Below are 19,550 nucleotides of genomic sequence, written 5' to 3'. Positions count from 1 at the left end.
TATATGTTAGTGTGATCTCAGACTTCTCTCTTCACAGTCTTATCAGTTTTTTTGTTACTTGGACATATATCAAAACAGAATTTTTTGCACTCGTGTAAAAGCAAATGTAGCTGAGCAACTCACAACTAAATTTAGTCATAAGTATTTTCTGCCATTTTTATGTTCTGTTGCTGTCCATCTAGAAGCCATAAGCTGTATGTTGCAAAAGCCTTTACATGACACACAGTCTTGCAGCCATTCCATTGAGTATTTTCTTAGGGAATGGGATGGTGGTGTTTCTTTAAAAAAAAAAAAAATGCGGAGGTCTGTTTTTTTTTCAGTTGCACAGTGGAAATCTGAATTAGAGATGAGAAGAAAGGATTCCTTGCAAAATAAGTTTGACACCTCGGTGAAAAAGAGGAGCATCTTCTCCAAGGCTTTGCGCCAGGGCCCTAAATTAACAGATTTCATCATTGGCGACAAGAGTAGGTACGTGTTCAGTACAAAAAACCACACCCTGGCCACAGATTCTGAGTTCCCCAGCATTCAGTACACCCAAAGGTCATTAAACTCGTTTGGCTTGCCTCCCTCCTGCTGTGAAGAGAAAATGCTGTGGGTGCTGTCTGCTTCACCCGTATGCAGTCATAATGTTGGCTCTGCTCTAAGAGCCTTCACAGCTGTGCTGTAACACAGTTAGTTCCCAACATGACTCAGTTGAAGGATTTTATTTAATCTGCACAGGATTTTTGCAAAAAGAGAATTTTCATTTGTGAAAAGCGTTGAAGCTGTGCTAAGGTGAAAGCAGAAGGCGTGTGAACAGGAGGCTGCATCTCAAAAGCTAATTTCCCACTGTCTTAGGAAATAATTTCAGAGAAATGGAAAGATAGGAGATAAATGGAACAATTTCATTGATTTGGCCATCTTAATTCCTGTAATTGTCCTATTAGTCATCAGTGCTGTGGTCGTAGTTTGTATTACTTCTAGTTCATAAACAGGAATGATTAAATTGCAAGGGTTTTTGTTGTTGTTGTTTGTTTAGTGGCTCTAAATTCGGCTCTTCCGGTAGGTCAAGTATTTTTTAAAAGTGGGCTTGAAGAGAAAACAGTCTGCTAGATGTAGCTTAGCAATGTGTGTTTGTTCACTAATAGTGCAATCCAGGGGGAAAAAGATAAAGTCCTTACAAGAATAGTTAGAAGACTTGAACCAGGTTTCACTGACATGGCATTTGGGGGAACTTATCTAAACTAAGTTCCCCTATTTATTTATATTTGCTTTTGGTGATTATTTGCACTATTTTTGGCTTTTTATTCCTTTGAAGTTATATACCCCTTTTTAAATTCCAAGATCCTCTACAATGATTTAAATCCTCCTAGAATAACAGCAACAAAAGAAATCTTGTTCCTGACATAAGACAATGACAAAAACTGAAGACTGGCAGTTCAGATTAAGCTCTCTTGGGGACAAAGGATAGCTACCGGCCTGTTTTACAAGTCTGAATTTTGGGAACTTTCAAAGTAACACTTAGATCATTTGCTTAAGGACTGATCTTTGGTGTAGGTGGACCTGAAGTCACCTGATAAATACATATTTTGTATTTGTATATATTATATATTCAAAATTTCATTGACCACAAGACTCAAATGTACATTAAGAATCCCAAATTGCAGAAGGAGTAGCATGAATACTCCAAAGTTGTCTGACACTGAAATTTGTCAATAGTTTTGGTCTACACGTCGTCCATGGTATCCATGGTAAAAAAGAAATATATTCAGTAACAAATTTTTCCAGGTTCCCTCCATGCCCATTCTCTGATTCTGATATGAATACATTTTTTCCAGTTTAATCCAGATGCCAAGACAAAATATGACAATACATTGCGCTTTCACTCTAGAAATATAAAATCAAATCTACCACCACTTTTATTTAAAGTTAGCATTGATGAGAAACTCCAATGCAGCTGATTGTTGCCATTAATTATTTTCTGAGTCACAGCAAAGATGCCCCAGAACTCACGGAAGATAATGTCAATAAGTGCTAGTGATTTTTATGGGATGTAATCATGATATAGGTTATGTTTCTATTCAGGAATGTCAGAGTTCATTTCTGTACAAATTGAAACATGCAGATTGACTCTCCAATGCCTATCAGAAATAGTATATATCGTGATAAATTTGGCTTCATAACTTAGTTGGGGCATAATTTAATAGCCAAGGTGAACCATCCAGAACTGTTCTTAGAATTTAGATTTTAATTGAGTGATCTAGTATTGTTCTATATAAATTGAAGGAAAGCAGTAGTAAAAATAAGGCATTCGCTAAGGGTGTTCTCTGTTTTTTTTAAAAAGATGAGAAGTATAAGGAAATATTTGGTGAAAATATGAAAAAAATCATATGAGAATATGAAAAAATGCGTAAGTAAAACCTTACAGGCATGTGCATACAGATTTTAAGCCTTTTGGTTAGGATAGATCAATAGCAGGTGGCTATCTGCTTATTGTAGCTAGTTGATATCTATACGCCAGATAACTTAACCTATTAAGTAAAGTGATACTGGGTATGGAAACCTACAGCTGCCTGAAATAACTCTGACATCCCAACACAGACAAGATGGACAATTTGAGAGTATTTAATTCAAGCAGAAAAGCCCTGCATCATGCCTTTGAAAGGTATGAAGCCATTTCTGCCTTCTGATGTGTAAGACGTAGAAGAGACCCTCCAGGTATGTTGAAAGTGTCACCAAATTATTTAAGATCTCTTCATACTTGCTTCACCACGTTTCACCTCAGGTGACCCTGGCAGAAGATGACTTTCCCATTTAAGTGCAAATGTATTTCAGGTAAATAGGTTTTGAAGTGAGACCTAATACCTATCAGATTAAAAGATAGCCTCACACTGCTTTGATTTTTTTATGCATGCACAGATTTGGGTCCCTTTTTTGGGGGATTGATAAATGCATTATTGACAGGAGAGACAGTTCCCTGGGTCACTGGTATCTCAGCAATGCTTAAGAGCAAATGAGTGAGCACTCTTGCAGTTAATGAGCTGGACCAAATTAATCAACTGAGAGTAGTAATTAATTTGATCACTGATTTATCAGAGATGCGCACTGACACAGCTTTCTGCATTCACTTTGGAGTCTCTCAAAGCTAAATTGCCAACAAAACTAAATTTGTAACAAAACCTGTTTAAGCCATCTTATTTGGAAAATAGCTCTGTATGTTCTGATTCTTCTGATTATCAGTAAAGTGTTATATGGAATAATTCAAAAACAGAGGTTAATTAGAAATAGTAGTTTGATTTTTTTTTTCAGCTATATCTTCCTCTTTGAGGAGCAAAGAGTAAAAAAAAAAAAAAAAGAAAAAAAGGTAGTACTTGTTCTGCATTCCTTTCAAATACTGTAATAACAGCATTTAGCTGAATTATTGAAAAATGTATTAGTTTGTGAAATTGGTACATATACATATATATATATATATATAAAATATATTTAATGTGAGCCTCCTTCTCCCTAGGTCACACAAAATCCTGATGTGAGAAAAGCACTGGAACAGAAATGTTGCAATTTTCAGGCCTCCCCTTCATTAACTCTGATGAATCCTCAGCAGAAACAGCCAAGTTTGCTGCTGCACAGCTGAGACTTTTCAGTTTTGGGTGTCACATCAGGTACTCACCTTTCATCTTTGCTAGGAATCACTAAGAATTAAAAATTGTGTTTGGGTTGTATGACTTCTGATTTGCATGAAAAATGCTTTGCCCTGGGCAGGCTGCTGCTGGGCTTCTTTTTTTCCGTCCATACATTTCGCACGCAGCGCACACTAACTGTGCGTATATAGGCTCGGTGCGCGCTTCACACATGCACAAAAGCTCCAGATGTGCTGTGTATCTTGTTTAGTTGACTTTATTCTTCTGTAAAGCCAAGAGAAATATTAATCATTCATTTACTGTTAGGGGATGGGTCTTCTTCTCATATTTCAGTAAAGGGGGTGGAAAAGTAAAGTAAGCCAATTTTTTTCCTATTTAAGGCCAAAGCTGGGGAATGCTTGTGGCTGAGTTCTGTACATGGCCCGGTGCTGGAAGGGCAGGGAACGACCGATGTTGCTACTTTGAATAGATTTTTCTTTCCCCCCCATTTTTTCTTTTTGCACAGAGAGTCTCATGTCTAATATTTAGACATGATGAGCTTTGTGCAAAAAGTAACTTTGCTCATTCTTGCCGTGTTTCAACCCTCAGTTATTTTGGCACAACAGGACGGTGAGTAATTCAAGCTTCTTATGATTTAATGTTCTTGTTTTATTTTTTATTTTTACCAATCACTTAATAGCTGGTAAGAAACGCGTACTGACAGACCTCACCAGAACACTTTTCCTTCACTAATCCAGCAGTAAAGACAGCAAATGCTGAAGCTGAAAGCTGCAGGAGCATGCATTACCCTCCCAAAGTTGCTCTTCGCTTTGCTGTTTGCCGGTGGCTAAGGGGACTGTGCAGTGCTCGCTGCTGTGCTGCATTTCTTCTTGTTCTTACTTGTTTTCCTATTACAGACACTGGAGAGTTTTTTGACTGTTTCCTTTAACTCTTGGAATAGCGTTTCAACTGCTGGCTGGGTGCTGTCTGGAAGTTATTTGTCACAAGCAATAAGTCTGCTTCCAGCTTTGTATCTGGACCGCTCCTTTGTACTTGCTTGTTTCCCCACAGCAGCATGGGGCTTTGTTTAAACAATTTGTGCAGGGAAAACAGCCTGAGAAATTCTCCTCAGCTCTGATGAAACAGCTTTTAAGAGCAACATATGAAAAATATGTCAGCGTGAGGGGTTTTTCCTTTGACATAAAGCAGGGGGGGTGACTGAATTCCCCTAACCACGATGGTTTCTGTCGTGCATCTGCAGGCTGCTTTGGTCCCTCCTGGGACTGAGCAGCGACTGGCAGTGTCTGTGAGTGCCTGAGAGTGCTTGTGTGTGTGTCTGCCGGACAGCAAGTGAGCGTGGAACTTGGAGAGAGGAAAAAAATCCTTCATATAGAATAATTCAGCTTACTAGGAAGATAAGTGTGGTATGGTGATTTAAGTTAAACATTCCCAAGTGCATCTGACCTTTTTTGGATGTGTCCTGGTCCTGCTTGCTAGGCAGTTGAGATCAGACCTTCCTTACGATAAAACGTATTTCTTTCTTGTAAATATAAAAGATTTGCAATGTATTTATTCCTGTACTAGGGCAACAAATAACTTTACAAATCACTGAATAAGTGCCGGCCAGTTACACTGCAGCAAAGGAGAGCCAAATGCCTTTAAAGCCACACCCTACCCGTCTGTCTGCTGCAAATCAGGAAAACAGCTAGCCAGCTGATATCAAGCCTATCTGCCTAAGCCTGGCTGGAAAGCAGGAGCTTGCCATGAGCCCAGCAGCCGGCTGTGGCAGCCAGGTAGCACTGCCTGCAGCAGCAGCACGCCCAGCACCAACCCACCTCGCCACGCGTGGGCATGGGTGAGGCACTGCACGGCAGCTGGAATTCTGTAGAGATGAAATGTGGTGTGCTGCAGACTGAGGCTTTGCTATTTCTGCTTTTCCAGCATATATGCTGTGCTTCAGTAACCCTCAGTGATGGCAATATGGGAAAATTTGAGCTAACACATGCTGTGAGTTCTTTCTCTGCTTACAGCAACAAACACTATACATATATAATTTGCATTAAATATTTGTAATATATTTCCTCTCTCTCTCTCTCTCTTCAGAGGGTTAAGGAATGTCCAATATAAAAAGAACAAACATTGGTTTTATTTCTCCCAATAAACTGAGGCCAGGTCTCTTTCCTTCCCTCTGGTTGCTTCCCTGGACGTTTCTGAAGTGCAACACATATTTGACTCAAGAGATGGTAAATCTGGGGTTAGAAGAACAATATACAAACGAAGTGTGAGGGAGTATTCTCGTTTCTCTGCCACATTCCTGTTTCATGGTGTAGTAACATTTCCTTCCTGGGCTCCCTTCCATACTACTTACAGAGATGCAGTTACACAGAGAGATTGATAAAATGCAAGTTAGCCTTTCATATATCCAGTAATATCCTCTCCTTGGAATGCTCCTTTCCACACTGCTCAGTTTGCTTTTCTCACAGGGAAAGAGATAATTGAAGTTGCTGGTTATTAGCATTGCGAATCTGTGTGCAGGGCAGTGATGGACGGGGAAGCCAAATTTTCCAGGATTCAAAAGAGAATTTCCAGACATGCTAAAATGCTCTCTCTTGTCAAGAAAAATGTTTATATGGTTAGTATCAAATGTAAGTCAATATAAAATTTTCCTTAAGAAAGCCTGCCAGTAGACAAGACTTGGCAAGATATTAAGGAAACTGCTCAGTATATACGAAGCTTAGGATAGTCAGACGTACCTCTGGGCTATGTGTTTCTTTGTATGGCTATAATAACTAGGAATGGAGGTTTGAGTAGAGCCTCAGGTTGAACTTCTTCAAAAGCCTGGGCTCTGGATGTTGTGGAATAAGAAATTTTCTGGGACTTCCAAGAAGAAAAGCTGAGTACCCTGGTAATCCGTTTCAGCCTGTAAACGAAGTCAGCTTGAGACAATTCAGGTTTCCTGATGTGTGCTGACAGTCGTGGTGTAAGGAGCTGCCAAGCCCTGAGCGTGTGCAGTATGAAATGCCTCCTGGTGACTGACAGCTGGCCTTCAGGTAGATGGGACACATTCCAGAAAGGTGTATTCATTTCCACCACCTGCAGGCACCTTTGCTGCATGCTAAGCTACCAAATAGCAAAAGAACTCTGAAAACAACTTCAGGAAAGAAATCCATCCTCTACCCAGCCCACATGACTTGTACACTTGTGTAGTCTTCAGGCAGTTCATCTTGTCTAACTTGGGTTAGTAGAGTCAGTACAGACAGCAACTTCCAGAAGACAGCTTTAATTTTAGCTAGACTGGCTGGAGGTACTTGGCAATGTACGCTGGCTACACAGGAAGCACATGCACAGCCCTGCTCATGTCGGGGCCAAAAGCAAGCTGAGATGGACCTGGGCCTGCCTCAGCTGTATCTGAGATGAGTAAAGGCCGTCACGTGGAGCGTGACACTTCTCATATGTACACCCAGCAGTCCACGAGGGACTTTCCTGAGGTCACCGGGAGAACACTGCTGCTCTAAAAGCAGGGTGCAAGCAGAGACAGAAACCCATTGTTTTTATTCCAACTAGATTTTTTCTCTCATGTAATTTAGTGTTTTCATTGTAATGTATTATCTTGGATGTCCGGTCAGGAAGTTCATTTCTGAGATAATAACTGGATCTTAAAATATCACTGGGAAGACTTATTGACCTTTCCTATTAGTTCGAATTCCAAGTTACGGTTTTAAAATGAAGGAGGCTTTAGGGGGCAACATGTAAAGAACTCTTTATGCCGAGTACTGATTTCTGATTAAAATACCCAGAAAGAAAGGATGATATTTTAGGAACACTTGTTAATAGGTTGATTGAACTATTTTGCTTTCTTCTTTTAGTTGGAAGGGATTAGATGGGCAATGGAATAGACAGGTACTGCTCAGCTGCATTGGTACTTCCAGACTGGCATTTTTAGCACTTAGCTATATGCAACATTACAAGTATTCCTTTTTGTTGTTGTTGTTGATAAATTCGCTAGTTTAAGGGTAATGTTAATGATAGTCAGAACTATCATTCCTGAAAGGTTATGGTAACACAAGAAAAACCTCCTCCAGATTTTTGAAGGTAAACACAGGCAATGTATATGTGGTACACTTACTGTGTGTTAACATATAATTGCATACTCTTAGCTCATCTAAACCTATAGAAGGTACAGTAGGTCAGGGGTCTAGTGCTCTCCTTCTATTTCTCCCAACTAGTTTATAGCAGACAATGTTCTGCTTAGGAAAGTTGATACATCCCTTTCTGGTTTGGAAAAATCATGCTAAACGAAAGCCTGGGGAATCCACCCCCTCTAAACATTATATATATGTCCTTGGAAATATGTCAAATTTCATAAACACATTTCAGATCACACATCCCTGGAAGACATTAGACTTAGGAAAATGAGACCATTAAATATCCTTTTCATTATTTTCCATATTTGTTTTTGATTTGAGACCAAGTCTACACAGACTGCATTTTTAAAGGAGGAGGGGGAGTTGAAAACCTCTCTTGCTTTATTACAGGGAGAAAAGGCAGAGGTAGAAGGGTGTTGTCTCTGGCACTGATGTTATTGGTGATGTCTCAGAGTCATTACATTTGCTCCCTTCTTTGTGTTGCAGGTTACAAACTGGTCTTATTTCCTCTTCCAGCTTCTGCCAAAATTTTGAGGATTGAAATAGGCAGGCAAAGTGTCACTTGCAGAGTCACACTTGATGCCAGCTTTACACAGCAGCTGAGTGTTAGCTTTAATTAATGCTACTGAAGAGAAAGAAATGAATTAATTACTATTATTTTATCAGCCTGGCTGATAAAGCAAGCTGACATGGATCTACTAGTTATTGTCCCGATTATGTGCTAATGTTGTTCATTCCTTGTTTAGATCAGAAATGTGCAGAAAATCGGACATACCTAGCTTTGCAAATGGGAAAGCTTGCTGTAGATCAGTAACAGCAGTGATACAGACAGTCACCTAGCATTTTGGATCAAAAGCCATCTCTTCAGAGTTGAAAGGTTCAGCCTACCAGTAGGGGGAAACAACAAGAAAGTGTGCTTCCCCAGGCTAGCCAATGGCCTGAAAGCTACATTGCTCGATGCTCTTATGGCAGGTTAGCAGTTTGGAGAAAAGCACAAGGCACAGCTGCTGTAACAGTTGCATGTTTTAACTTGTCACTTAGAAGTAATGAGTCCTCAAAACCCACAGAACTGGAAATTAGCGCAATTGTCATGTCCATTAATACTCCAGAGTGTGTTATGCTTTAGTCATGCTTAAGCAACAAGGCAAAAGATCTCAGCTGAGAAAAGGAAAGCTATTGGTAATAGGAAATACATGTTGTTAGCAACATTGTTGGGTTTGAAGTAACTAGATTAGATTCCCAGTTCACCGCAGAAATTGGATGTGATAGAACAAAATTCAATTTATTGTTGGCAATGCCCAGAAACTAAAGCTCAGACTTGAAAAGGACAGAATAAAATCCTTTCTAATTCAACACAAAAACCTGAGGTAGCTTGATAAATTGTACTTGTACAACCTTAAAGTGGCTTAAGGTTCAGTACCTATCACCTACCTGTACGCTTACAGTTTAAGACTTTCTGGGTTTGATTTTTGGCAGTCAGGTAAATAACCTTTAACCCAAGGTGGAACAAAAAGGAAGCTATTTTAGTGTCATCGTTTTACCTTGAAGTAGCTGCTACAATACTTTACCAACTTGTCCCTCCTTCAATACATCCATGATGTCTTGTGCACATGGAGAACTGGGCATGGATGTGATTCCTTCTTCAGGGGTAATGCACAAAGAGAGCTATTGTGTCCCTGTTCCTCTGGAAGAGGTTGTTGAGGGAGGTGTAGATGGGTGCAGAAGAGTGTGCTCCAGCCCCAGCCCTCCACATGCTACTCATCTCCAGACAGGCAGGGACCCAAGGGACCGCTCCCAGAGAGAAGGTTGTCTGGGGCCATGCTGCTCATGGTGATGTTCTCTCAGTTACAGACTGCATGGTGACTCACTGCAGTTCTCTCCCAGGACCATGCTGTTAACAGACAGTGCCCTGGCTTAGTAACTGTTGTGGGATGGCTACTCCTGTATGGAGTTTCTTTCTTCCATTGAATCTTTTGATGCACAGGGGTCGAGAAGCTTTGCTTTCTGTCCTCTCTGTGGTTTCTCTGACCAGAGGTGCTTTGTGCCTGCAAAATCTAGAAGGAATCCCCACAGAATTTTCCAAGCCTTCTCCATTTAGCCCAGTCCAGACACTTTGCATTTCAGGCAAATAAGAGTCCCATGCATAACTGTAGGGACAGTGTCATTAATATTTCTCACATTGCTTGACGCTGCATAATAGCTTCAAAGATTAACCCTTACTTTACTCCTGGTTGTGGCTACCGGACTGATGTTCACAGACATTAAAAAATAGAGTATTTGTAACACCTTACAGGAGTCAGAAAGTCTCTTCTGTAAGTATAATAGAGAGGTGTGCTCATTCTGTCTTGAATGCCAGAAGGGTGCAAGGAGGAATGAGTTCCATTGCTGGCAATAACCAATACATCTTTTACACAAAGGCACAGAACATTGTACATCACGTTTATACTTTCAGACAACCATTTCTCTTTCCCATCTTGTAGTGCATAACAAAGGTTCTCCCCATTTTGCTTGAGAAAAGCTGCCCTAGTTCCAACCGCTATTTATTTATTTCCACTTCAGACCCAATATCCTCATCTCTGAGTGTGCAAAGTTGAAGTCTCTGCCTGCTTCTTGTCAAAATGACAATGGAAAACATGATATAACCCCCTCCAACAACAATCGTTTGTTGGCTTTAGTTTGGATAAACTTCAACTCTGGGACTTCTGGCTTTGTTTAGTGAAAGGACAGCAGAAGAGATTCCTTTCAGATTAACTAAGAGTGCTTCCATTTTCCCTCATTTACGTCAACCCCTTCATTTAAACATGAACTATCAGGATGAGAATGGAAGCAGTACCTCATTTAACAATGTCTGCACAGTTTTCTCTTTCTTGGAATCACACAAATAGTCCATGAAGAGATGGCTGTCAGGGAAGAGAAAGCATGCACAGGACATTGAACAGGAAGAACATGAAGATAACTAGAAGATGCATGGTTTAAAGTTGAATGTGTTGTGTTATTTTGGAAGCCCAGGGCTTCTCTAACAGTTAAAGGGGGGTTTTGTAAATTTAAGACTAGCTGACTTTGTACAAGAATGGCCTGCAGCATAAGCCAGAGGAACACAAAGCTATCCATAGCCAAAGGAGACCAGTCCCTGTCTGCTGCTGCTTTTCTCTCTCAGTAAACGTGCATCCCACCCCACAGGGTGGCACAGGCAACTCTGCTCTTCTGCCAGGACAGCCAAAGGTCTGCTTCCATGTGGAAAACTTCTGTGGGCTGCTATGGTGGCTTCAGGGTCTGTGTTAGTCCCAGCCTCAGCACTGCGAAGGCCAGTGGAACCCAGGAACAACCCAAGCATGGTTGCAGCAGTAGATATCAAAGGATGATCTGTGTCTGGAAACTACTTCCCACAGCAATTCAACACTGGCAGTTCTTGGAAAATTTCTGGACATAATTATTTCCCACTGAAATTCATGCCCAGTGCCCAGGCATCAGCAGGCCATCTGCTGTAAAGCTCTATTTTCCCTCTCTTCTTTCCCATCCCCTTTCTGCTTCTGCTTCTTTTTCTCTCTCTTTTCCTTCTCTCCATTTTCTTTTAGGAAAAGAAGCAAGAGCAAAGTTGCAGCTCCTTTTTCAAACAGTCATGAGAGAAACAATTGCTCGCTTGGATACAGCTAATGGAAAATATGGGCAGCATCACTCATTATTCCTTTGATGTTCAGGATAATAGCCACACTGAGCATCAAAGGAGAATGAATTTCATCCCCCATGTTTTTCTTCAGTTATAAGCAGTGAAAATAGCCTTCATATTATCTTGGAAAACACTTCTGCGTTCACGAGAGGCTCTTTTAAAAATTTATATTTTTTTCTGGGCTTGGCTTTAAATCTGCTGTATGTTGCTAGCTCGTTTCCCTGCAGAGCAGTAGTCATTCTGTGCCAGTTGTTTAAGAGAGGAATGTTCTAGTGAAAGCAAACAATAGGCTGTGTGGTGGGAATTGCAAATCTTTGAAAAGAGTAATTGAAATCTGCTCAGATAGTTGCAAGATTTTTTTTGTGCAATGTTCTGAGCCTGTTGGTGGCTTTGCAGTTGGCAGGGTGGTCCTCTCATTAGAGCACTCTTTTTTTTTTTTTTTTTTTTTTTTTGCCTAGACAGAATAGCATAAATATGGAGGGAAAAAAAATAGAGAAAAAAAAAAAAAGGAGGAGATTAAATCCAACCAATTCTTTTGCTGCTAGAGTAGCTGCAAGGAGAAATAGTGGCGTAAACTTCTTTCAGTGAAAAGGAGGAAAAAAAAAAAAAAAGAGGACAGAGCCTCTTCATTTATCAGGTTTCCTCTGGCTTAAACTCTTTCACTCATACCTTTTAAGGACTCCAACAGATTAACTGGTGCATCTGGCTGTGTCTGCTCAGGATGTTACAGCCCTCCTCTGCTCTGGGGAGCTGCCTCTCCTCGCTCCATGCCAGCTGTCACTGCGGCTGCGTGGGGCTGGGCGAGCAGGATGTGTGCGAGGGGCCAGGCAGGCACTGTAGTAAGCGATACTGCTCAACTCTTGTAAGAACAAAAGTCAGCTCTGGCCTTGCAGGTGCTTTGCTATGCCTAAAGTGTGGCCTTCACCTGACAAGGGCTCTAGTTTGGAAGATGCTTAGGCCTTTAGAAAATAGGTGGTGAAGTTGGAAGTGTCTTCAGTACCCTGAGAAAACCCTTGCAATACTGGCTGTAGTAGCCTTAGCAAGTTGACAATAAGAACACCGTGCTCAGTGTACAAATAGCCAATTAATGTCCTCTATGAGAATCAAATACTGCCATCTGTATCCAGCAAACTGTCCAGAATGGCTGTGAGGTGAATTGGTACAAATTGGAATGAGGAGTGAATGAATACAAATCCTTTTGCAGATGAAACTAGGCTAATGATGTTCTAGGCATTCAGAAATGCCTGCTGCATTTTGTTTTTCCCCTGACCTTGTGAATTGCAAATACTTTTAATTTATTGTCAAAGACATGATTCTTTTCTGTGGACTATATGCCAGAGTTCTTTAATCCATCACTGGAATATGAAATACAAGAACCAAAGCCTTCATTTACTTCCAAATTCTGAAATTACAGGGAAATCAATAAAACTGTACAGGGAGTTATGTGAGTGTAGAATTTGACCCCCTGCTGTTTTACTCATCTCTGATGCAAATCCACTACGGCCACAGAGCTATAAGAGGGCTGACTTTGCCCAAACTATCTGAAAATATAAATGTTATTACCATATGTAATACACTGTACTATAACATTTCCCATCTGTTCCAGTCTCAGGAGAGAAGTATTGAATCAAGCTGGTCTCTTCCAAGGAAAAGCAGAGAAATGGCATTGCATAAAGTCATTAGCCCTCTCACTGAGCTAAGGGGGAAGAGAAGATCATGGGCAGCTTAAAACTTTAATTATCTGGAAAAAAAAAAAAAAAAAAAAGTTGTTTTAATTGCAAACTTAGGCAACGAAAAGGAAAACCTGGTTGCACAGCCTGGACAACTTGCTCATACACAGTAACTTTCCCAGATTTTCTTTATTCTTCCCAGAGCAGGCCTATGGCAAGAATGGTGCAAAGAATCCTTCAGCATTATAAACGATTTTTGATCCTGGTCAAAAACAGAAATGCAGAAGAGAATGTCTTGTGTCTTGGAGATACACCTTCACCTTGGGTGATTTTTATCTCTCTGATAGAATGGTGGATTTTGGTAATTTTTTCCACTTACTTAATCCTAGTAGTATTGAACATGAAGCTATTGCTCTCTTTTAGAAAAATGCTAGGCCAATTTTTGATGAGATTAAATTGAGATTAGCTTGACACTTGAACTCTGACCACACAAGCATTCATTGACTGCCCAAAGAGTGGGCAGGATGCATGTTTAAAGAAACCAATAAATCCATAAATTCACATCAGACCTTGAATTTATGTGAGCTTCCATCTGATTGCAGACTTAGACATGGGTCTTTGTGCCATTTGGCATCCTTCGCTCTAAAGACAAGGAGCACATCAAAACAAATTACTGCAGAGCAGTGAGAATTTATACCAGCACTGCAACTGAATGTCCACAGGTAAACTGACTGCAGCCTGTTGCTTATTTTTAGAGTGACACCAAATGGCACAAAAGGTGATGTGCAAAAAACATTTTAATATAAGAACAGAGAGGATGGAAAAACCTCATAGGAGTTTTACCAGTAATGGTAAGAATGACTGAGAAATTATGCAATGGCCCTCCCAAAGACTCTGACTGCACTGAATTAAGATGAAATTTTTACTTGCTGCGTGCCGTCCTCTAAAGCAAACAGTTCATCTTGTCAAAATGCTCGGTAAAAGCCCAGTAAAATCAAGGGAGTTTCTGATCAGATGCTGATTACCCTTGATCAGGAATGAATGATACATATTGCAGATTATAGCAAAACAAGTTTACCTCTACTTAAAATACAGGTTAAAATGTAATTGGTTGAGTTGACTTTGGAAAGGAAATCCAAGAATAGCATCCCAATACAAATGGTCATTCAGGAATATATTTCTCTGTTACAAAAAACAACAAAAAAAAAAAAAACCAAAAAACAAAAAACCATGCATGTAGGCCATGAAGTTGTCAAGAAATAGCTAACAACAGAATTGTTTCTTGTGGCTATTGGGTGGTTTTCCCAAAACAACTCTTACCGATCCAGAAACAGGAAAGAAACGATTCTCAGGACAACCTTAAGAAAGAAAATTATTGACTGAACAACACAAACTAAACCAACTTGTTTTCCTGTTAAGAGCTTTGAAACAAGAAATCTGTTCTGCCATTGTCCTCTCTGCCATCCTGCAGCTGAAGGCATTGGGACTGTTGAGCAACAGTGTCCCTGATGGGATGTTGCTTGTGTCTGTTTCAAAGCAAGGCGTCCGTGGCAGGGTGACCTTTAGCAGTTGCATGGAGAACATCATTCAAGGATGTCACCACGTGAGACCGAATAGAGAAACATAAATGTTGAACACAGGGCACTGTGACGGTCCCAGTCCCTTCAGATCACATCACCTTCAAGAAGAGCAGCAGCCTTCAGAAGATACGGGAGAAAAGTTGGAGCCCTTAACATCAATCAAACTCTGAAATATTAGGAAAGAGCTATAACCTGTGAGGAAAATAAAGGCATTTTGAGTTTTACTTGGTCACATATTATGCCCATAAGGATATTGTTTGCCAAGTGTTTCACTAATTTCTAAATGCCACAGAAAGGTTGCAGCATTTGGAGCTTACAAAGAATGACGGACACAAGCAGTGATTTGCTTAAAACACAAATACTTTTTTGTACATGTGCAGGCCTGTTTGTTTGTTTGTTTTTCCCCTGTTTTGTTATGTGACAGACTGGGTGGGTCTCAGAGCAGGGACAGTCTGGCTACATGGCATAATGGACCTTTGCTTGAGAATCCAGCCTTCTCTATACATCGCCAGTGAAACAGAGAGAGTTTCCTTTCTCCAACACCTCTGACGTAAAAGTACAGCATTATGGTTTACCAGCATTATTTTATGCTGCTTTCTCTTCCTTGCTCTGCAGCTGAATAAAGAGGAAAAGGGCTGGGAGTGGAGTAGTGGCACTGTCCAAATGCCAGCTTTTTTGGCAGATGATCATCCCTAGAAGCTTTGCTTTCAGTTTAAAATTCTTATCTGCTGTGAAACTTTGGAAATCTGGGAACCATTCAGTTGCACTCCCATCCTATTGCACCCAGTAACAGCTCTTTCTCCTGCAGGCAATGGAGAAGTAAAGAATTTTTAAGACGACACCTCTCTGATTTTTCACAGGCTGCAGTTGGTGTTTTGTCAATGGAGGTTTCATCCCTGACGCTTCCATTCACCCACACAGGCAGTACAAAATTCACCAGCTGTTTTAGGACAATTCCAGATGAGAAAATGTCTGCAGGCTCAGCAGTTTAAAAAACATGTAATTAACCTACTGTTTTTCTTATATTTCTGCCTGAACTACTTCAAGCTTTTCGAGTACTCAGCACTTACCTTGCTGGAGTCCACATGGGCAGAGCAGGCCTGTCTGGCTCAGCAAGCCGATTAGTTGATGAGGAGAGTCCATTTGTTTCCATTAGTGATCACACCATGGAATGAGCATGTTTGATTTTGTTATAAACACCACCTTAATACCAGACAGCAAGGCCAAACCACTTGCTTTGAGGTAGACACTGGCATTAATTTTCTGCTCAGTAGATGGAAAGCAGGGTTGCTTCAGGAGCTGGGATGGATTCCTCGGGCTTCTTCAGCATAGGGAAGAACAGGGCATTTCCACTGAAAATGAACTTTGTCCTTGTAAATTGGCCTCTTGATGAATAACATATAAAGTCTTGCTGGAATATACAATAAATAGATGCATTTAGCCTAGAAGAAATGCAAAGATACTTTCTGAAGTAGTCATACAGTAAAGCAAATAACCCAAACCAGGTCAGTGTAAGAAAGCATAAGCTTTGTACAATTAAAAGTCCCTCCCTGTCTCCAGCAGGCTTTGGATCCAGTTAAATTTAAGGGTAAGGACTCCTTCATTTCAGCCCATTAGGCTTGACTAGATCCAAGGTAAATAAATGCAAAACTTTTGCCTGACTGGTGGTGGTGGTGGTCACCAGATTCATAGAGACCAAAGCTCCTCAGCTCTGCTGGCATTTGGGCTCTGCGAGTTTGCCACTAACGCAATAGCTGGTCATCTGCTTCGTCCAAAGTGGAAAAGCCTGTGTTTTTGGAGGACACTGTTAGGAGATTTTTTTCTGTTTGCCGCATAAATGTGGTCAAGTCATGATCACAGCACTTCCACAGGTACAAAGCCAAACACGAGTAGAAAGCAGGTCAGCTTCTCAGGTCATAGCACTTGCTAACAGATTTCCCGGTGTCAATGCTTATGTAATGTATGACATCTGTCATCCTCCAGGCCTAAAATGACCGTATTTGCTTCCTCCTCTACCTATCTGGGCTCCTTAATGTTCCACTCTTAATGTTCACTCTCCTTCAAGACAGAATGATGATTTTCCTTTCAGCTCTGCCTGAGTTGCCTGCTTCCATATACAACTGATAATCTGCTCATAAAATGGTAAATAACTCAGAACCAGCATATCACAAAGACTGTTACCATTTTTTTCTCCTCCTTTTTTTAGGCTTGCCCAGAGAAATACCACTCACAGCAAAATACAGAAATATTTTAAAATGTGAATGCTCAGTAAAAGGCATAAAAGCCAAGTTATTCAGGCTTTCAGATACTCTATAAAATTAATGACTTTTAAAATTTATCATAGATTGACACAGCTCCCAACAAGCCATCACAATAATTGTCAGAGAAACAAAGCTTTCCAGAGCTGCTGCATTCAGGGCTTTCAGGAGCAGAATAAGATTTTGCATTGCCTTAGGCCAACACTATTCATTTCTAATATATTTTTTAAATCTTGGCTAATATATATGTTCAGGAATCCATCAGAAAAGCTGGTTAAGGCAAGTATGCGACTGTTTTACCACAAGTCTAGGAGCAGGCAAGTCAGCTTTTTTATGGCCTTATGCTTCCTATATGTTGCTTCCAGTGCTTTAGCACAAATCAGCTTTCCAAAGCATTTCAGAGCTAACATTTAATGTTTATGAGCAATGCAAAATGCATTATGTCATAACATGCTGACACATGGATCTACATCTGAGCACAGAGGGGGTGTCTTGAATGGACTAAGTCTTCCCAGATGCAAGTTTCCTTTGGAAATCTGTTTAATACTTTCATTCTGCCAAAGGCCACAACGATTTTCATTGCAACTCTCCTAGCTTATTTCTTAATTCATTTAATAATGTCCAGAAAGTTAGAAGCAAATATGAATGTCATTACATCCAGATGGTTTCAAGCTTTACTTCTTCTTTCTTCCTGTTAAATGATGCCATCTACTGCAGAAAAACTGAATGGCAACCTTGTAAGAACAGAAATCTGCTTTCTTTCTTTTTTTTTCCTGTACTTGAGTCATTTAAGTGTACATTACATGTACACATAATAACAGGATTACATTCTTCTAGATCTGAGTAATGGCATTTTTATTTAATAATTCTATGCAAAACTGTGTTTTGCCCTAAGCTAAACAAAACTGGTCTCTTCCCTTGCTCATGATGTTTGTAAATGAGAAGGACATTTTACCCTGTGGAGGTGGAAAGTGTGTAAGTTGAGGTGATGCTGAGTACATTGCTGTAGAGCAGATTCGTGCCCAGCCATGCTTTCAGGAGCACGTCCATCTACCTACTTTTTTATGGACAGCAAGCTCTAGTCTTCCTAGTAGCTTTGAATTTATTCTACTGCATGCAATATAATGCCTTCTGGGTCTTCTTGTATACAGTGAGCCACTCACTCATACACTGAGCTATTCAGCTTCTGGCACTTCTAATTCAGGTTGATTGGTTGGTTGGTTTGTTTTTTTTTTATGAGTCATTAGATCACACACACACACATACAAAAAAAAAAAAAAGAAAGAAAAAAAAAGATTTCATTTGTAATGCTGCTCTTGTTTTCTTGTTTTGTAAAGTACTTTTCAGCCTTCTTGTTTATTGGGAAGCATTTCTAATTTGTCTTGTCAAGTTTGGTGGTTTTTTTATTTGTTTGTTTTCAACACAGTGAATTATTGGTTTCTTCGAGGAGGAAAATGTTTCTTAGAGAGACAGTCAGCTATTAATCAAGCAGAAAATCAGTTTATTTACCTGAGACACTGATGTGATTATGCAGGATGAGAGCTGGGAAACCGAGCAACTATTTAGAAACTAAATCTAGCCTGAGAGACTAATGATGGATGTCTGGATCCTACTCTGAAATAAATATTACACTCCTTATCAGATATAGTGGCTGTTAAATGTCGTCCTCTGAAGCAGCACCTGATGCTGTGACCCTATGTCCTGGAAATAAGACATTCTTCACCATCTCTCAGTCAGGAGGTCCTGGTGGGCTTCCCCTTTGTCCTCCTGTTTGAGCCCAGTTAAAGTATGAGTATGATGACATGAACTTCATGGGTGACACAGAGGGAAAAGTCAGGTCAATAGTGACAAGGAGATGCAGGGTCTGAAAAACTCATTTCAGTTGAGTGCAGGGCAGAAAAGTAAGTAGACTGTTCAGTTCTAAGACAAGAGGTTGAAGGGAAGATGGAAAGTAAAGTTATGTATTATGAGAAAGATAGACCTGAGCAGAGAAAATGGGGGGGGGGGAAAGAAAGAAAAGAAGCATGAGAAGAGAAAGAACATGACCAAAAAAGACAGAAAGAAAAGGAAAGAATATAAACAGAAAATTAGGCCAATGTGCCAATGTGGTAGTGGAAAAGAGAATTAACAGAGGTGAAAGATACTACATGGGAGAAAAGAAAATAGGGCTGCATAACCAACAGTAATAAGCCGCAGTATAGATTTGGACTCAGTCTTGTACTACATAATTAGGACCATTACAACAATTTGATGGTATTCAGAGTTTTCAGTCCAGAGCCAGCAGTAATTTTAATGTCAGAACTCTAAATTACATGTTTTGGTATATTTTTGTTTTTCTTTTTGAAGAATGATGTGTAGTAGGCAACTTTTCCTTAAGGATTAACTTTTCTCTTAAGGGCTGTGTAGGTACACAGCTATTTCTCTATCACTGTGTGTTTGCAAACAAATTTTGAATTATTCATGGGGAAAAAAATCTTATGTCATTAATGAAGGCATTCACTTATATTTGCAGTCTGAGACTAATATTTCTACAAAATTTACAAGGAACTTAGTTGATTATCTAACTTTGTTGTGTTATTTGTATATTACTTTATTAAATGGCTGAATTCTGGATCTGGTTTCTTAAAGAAT

The 19,550-nt window shown here is 40.0% G+C and overlaps 1 protein-coding gene across 1 annotated transcript in view; it reads left to right on the top strand.

The window, feature by feature from the left end:
- Positions 1–4,053: 4,053 nt before the first annotated feature.
- The window catches only part of COL3A1 (collagen type III alpha 1 chain), a 49,805-nt gene continuing 34,308 nt past the window's right edge, over positions 4,054–19,550 (top strand). The window contains exon 1 of the mRNA XM_082762981.1: positions 4,054–4,229. Coding sequence (XP_082619107.1) covers positions 4,151–4,229 — 79 coding nt within the window. The 5' untranslated portion in view covers positions 4,054–4,150. The remainder of the gene's footprint in view (positions 4,230–19,550) is intronic.

The sequence above is a fragment of the Aythya marila genome, assembly GCF_965140915.1.
Source record: "Aythya marila genome assembly, chromosome: 6".
NCBI lineage: Eukaryota > Metazoa > Chordata > Aves > Anseriformes > Anatidae > Aythya > Aythya marila.
The sequence above is the reverse complement of the archived record's forward strand: the minus strand, read 5'-3'. Positions and strand labels throughout refer to the sequence as shown.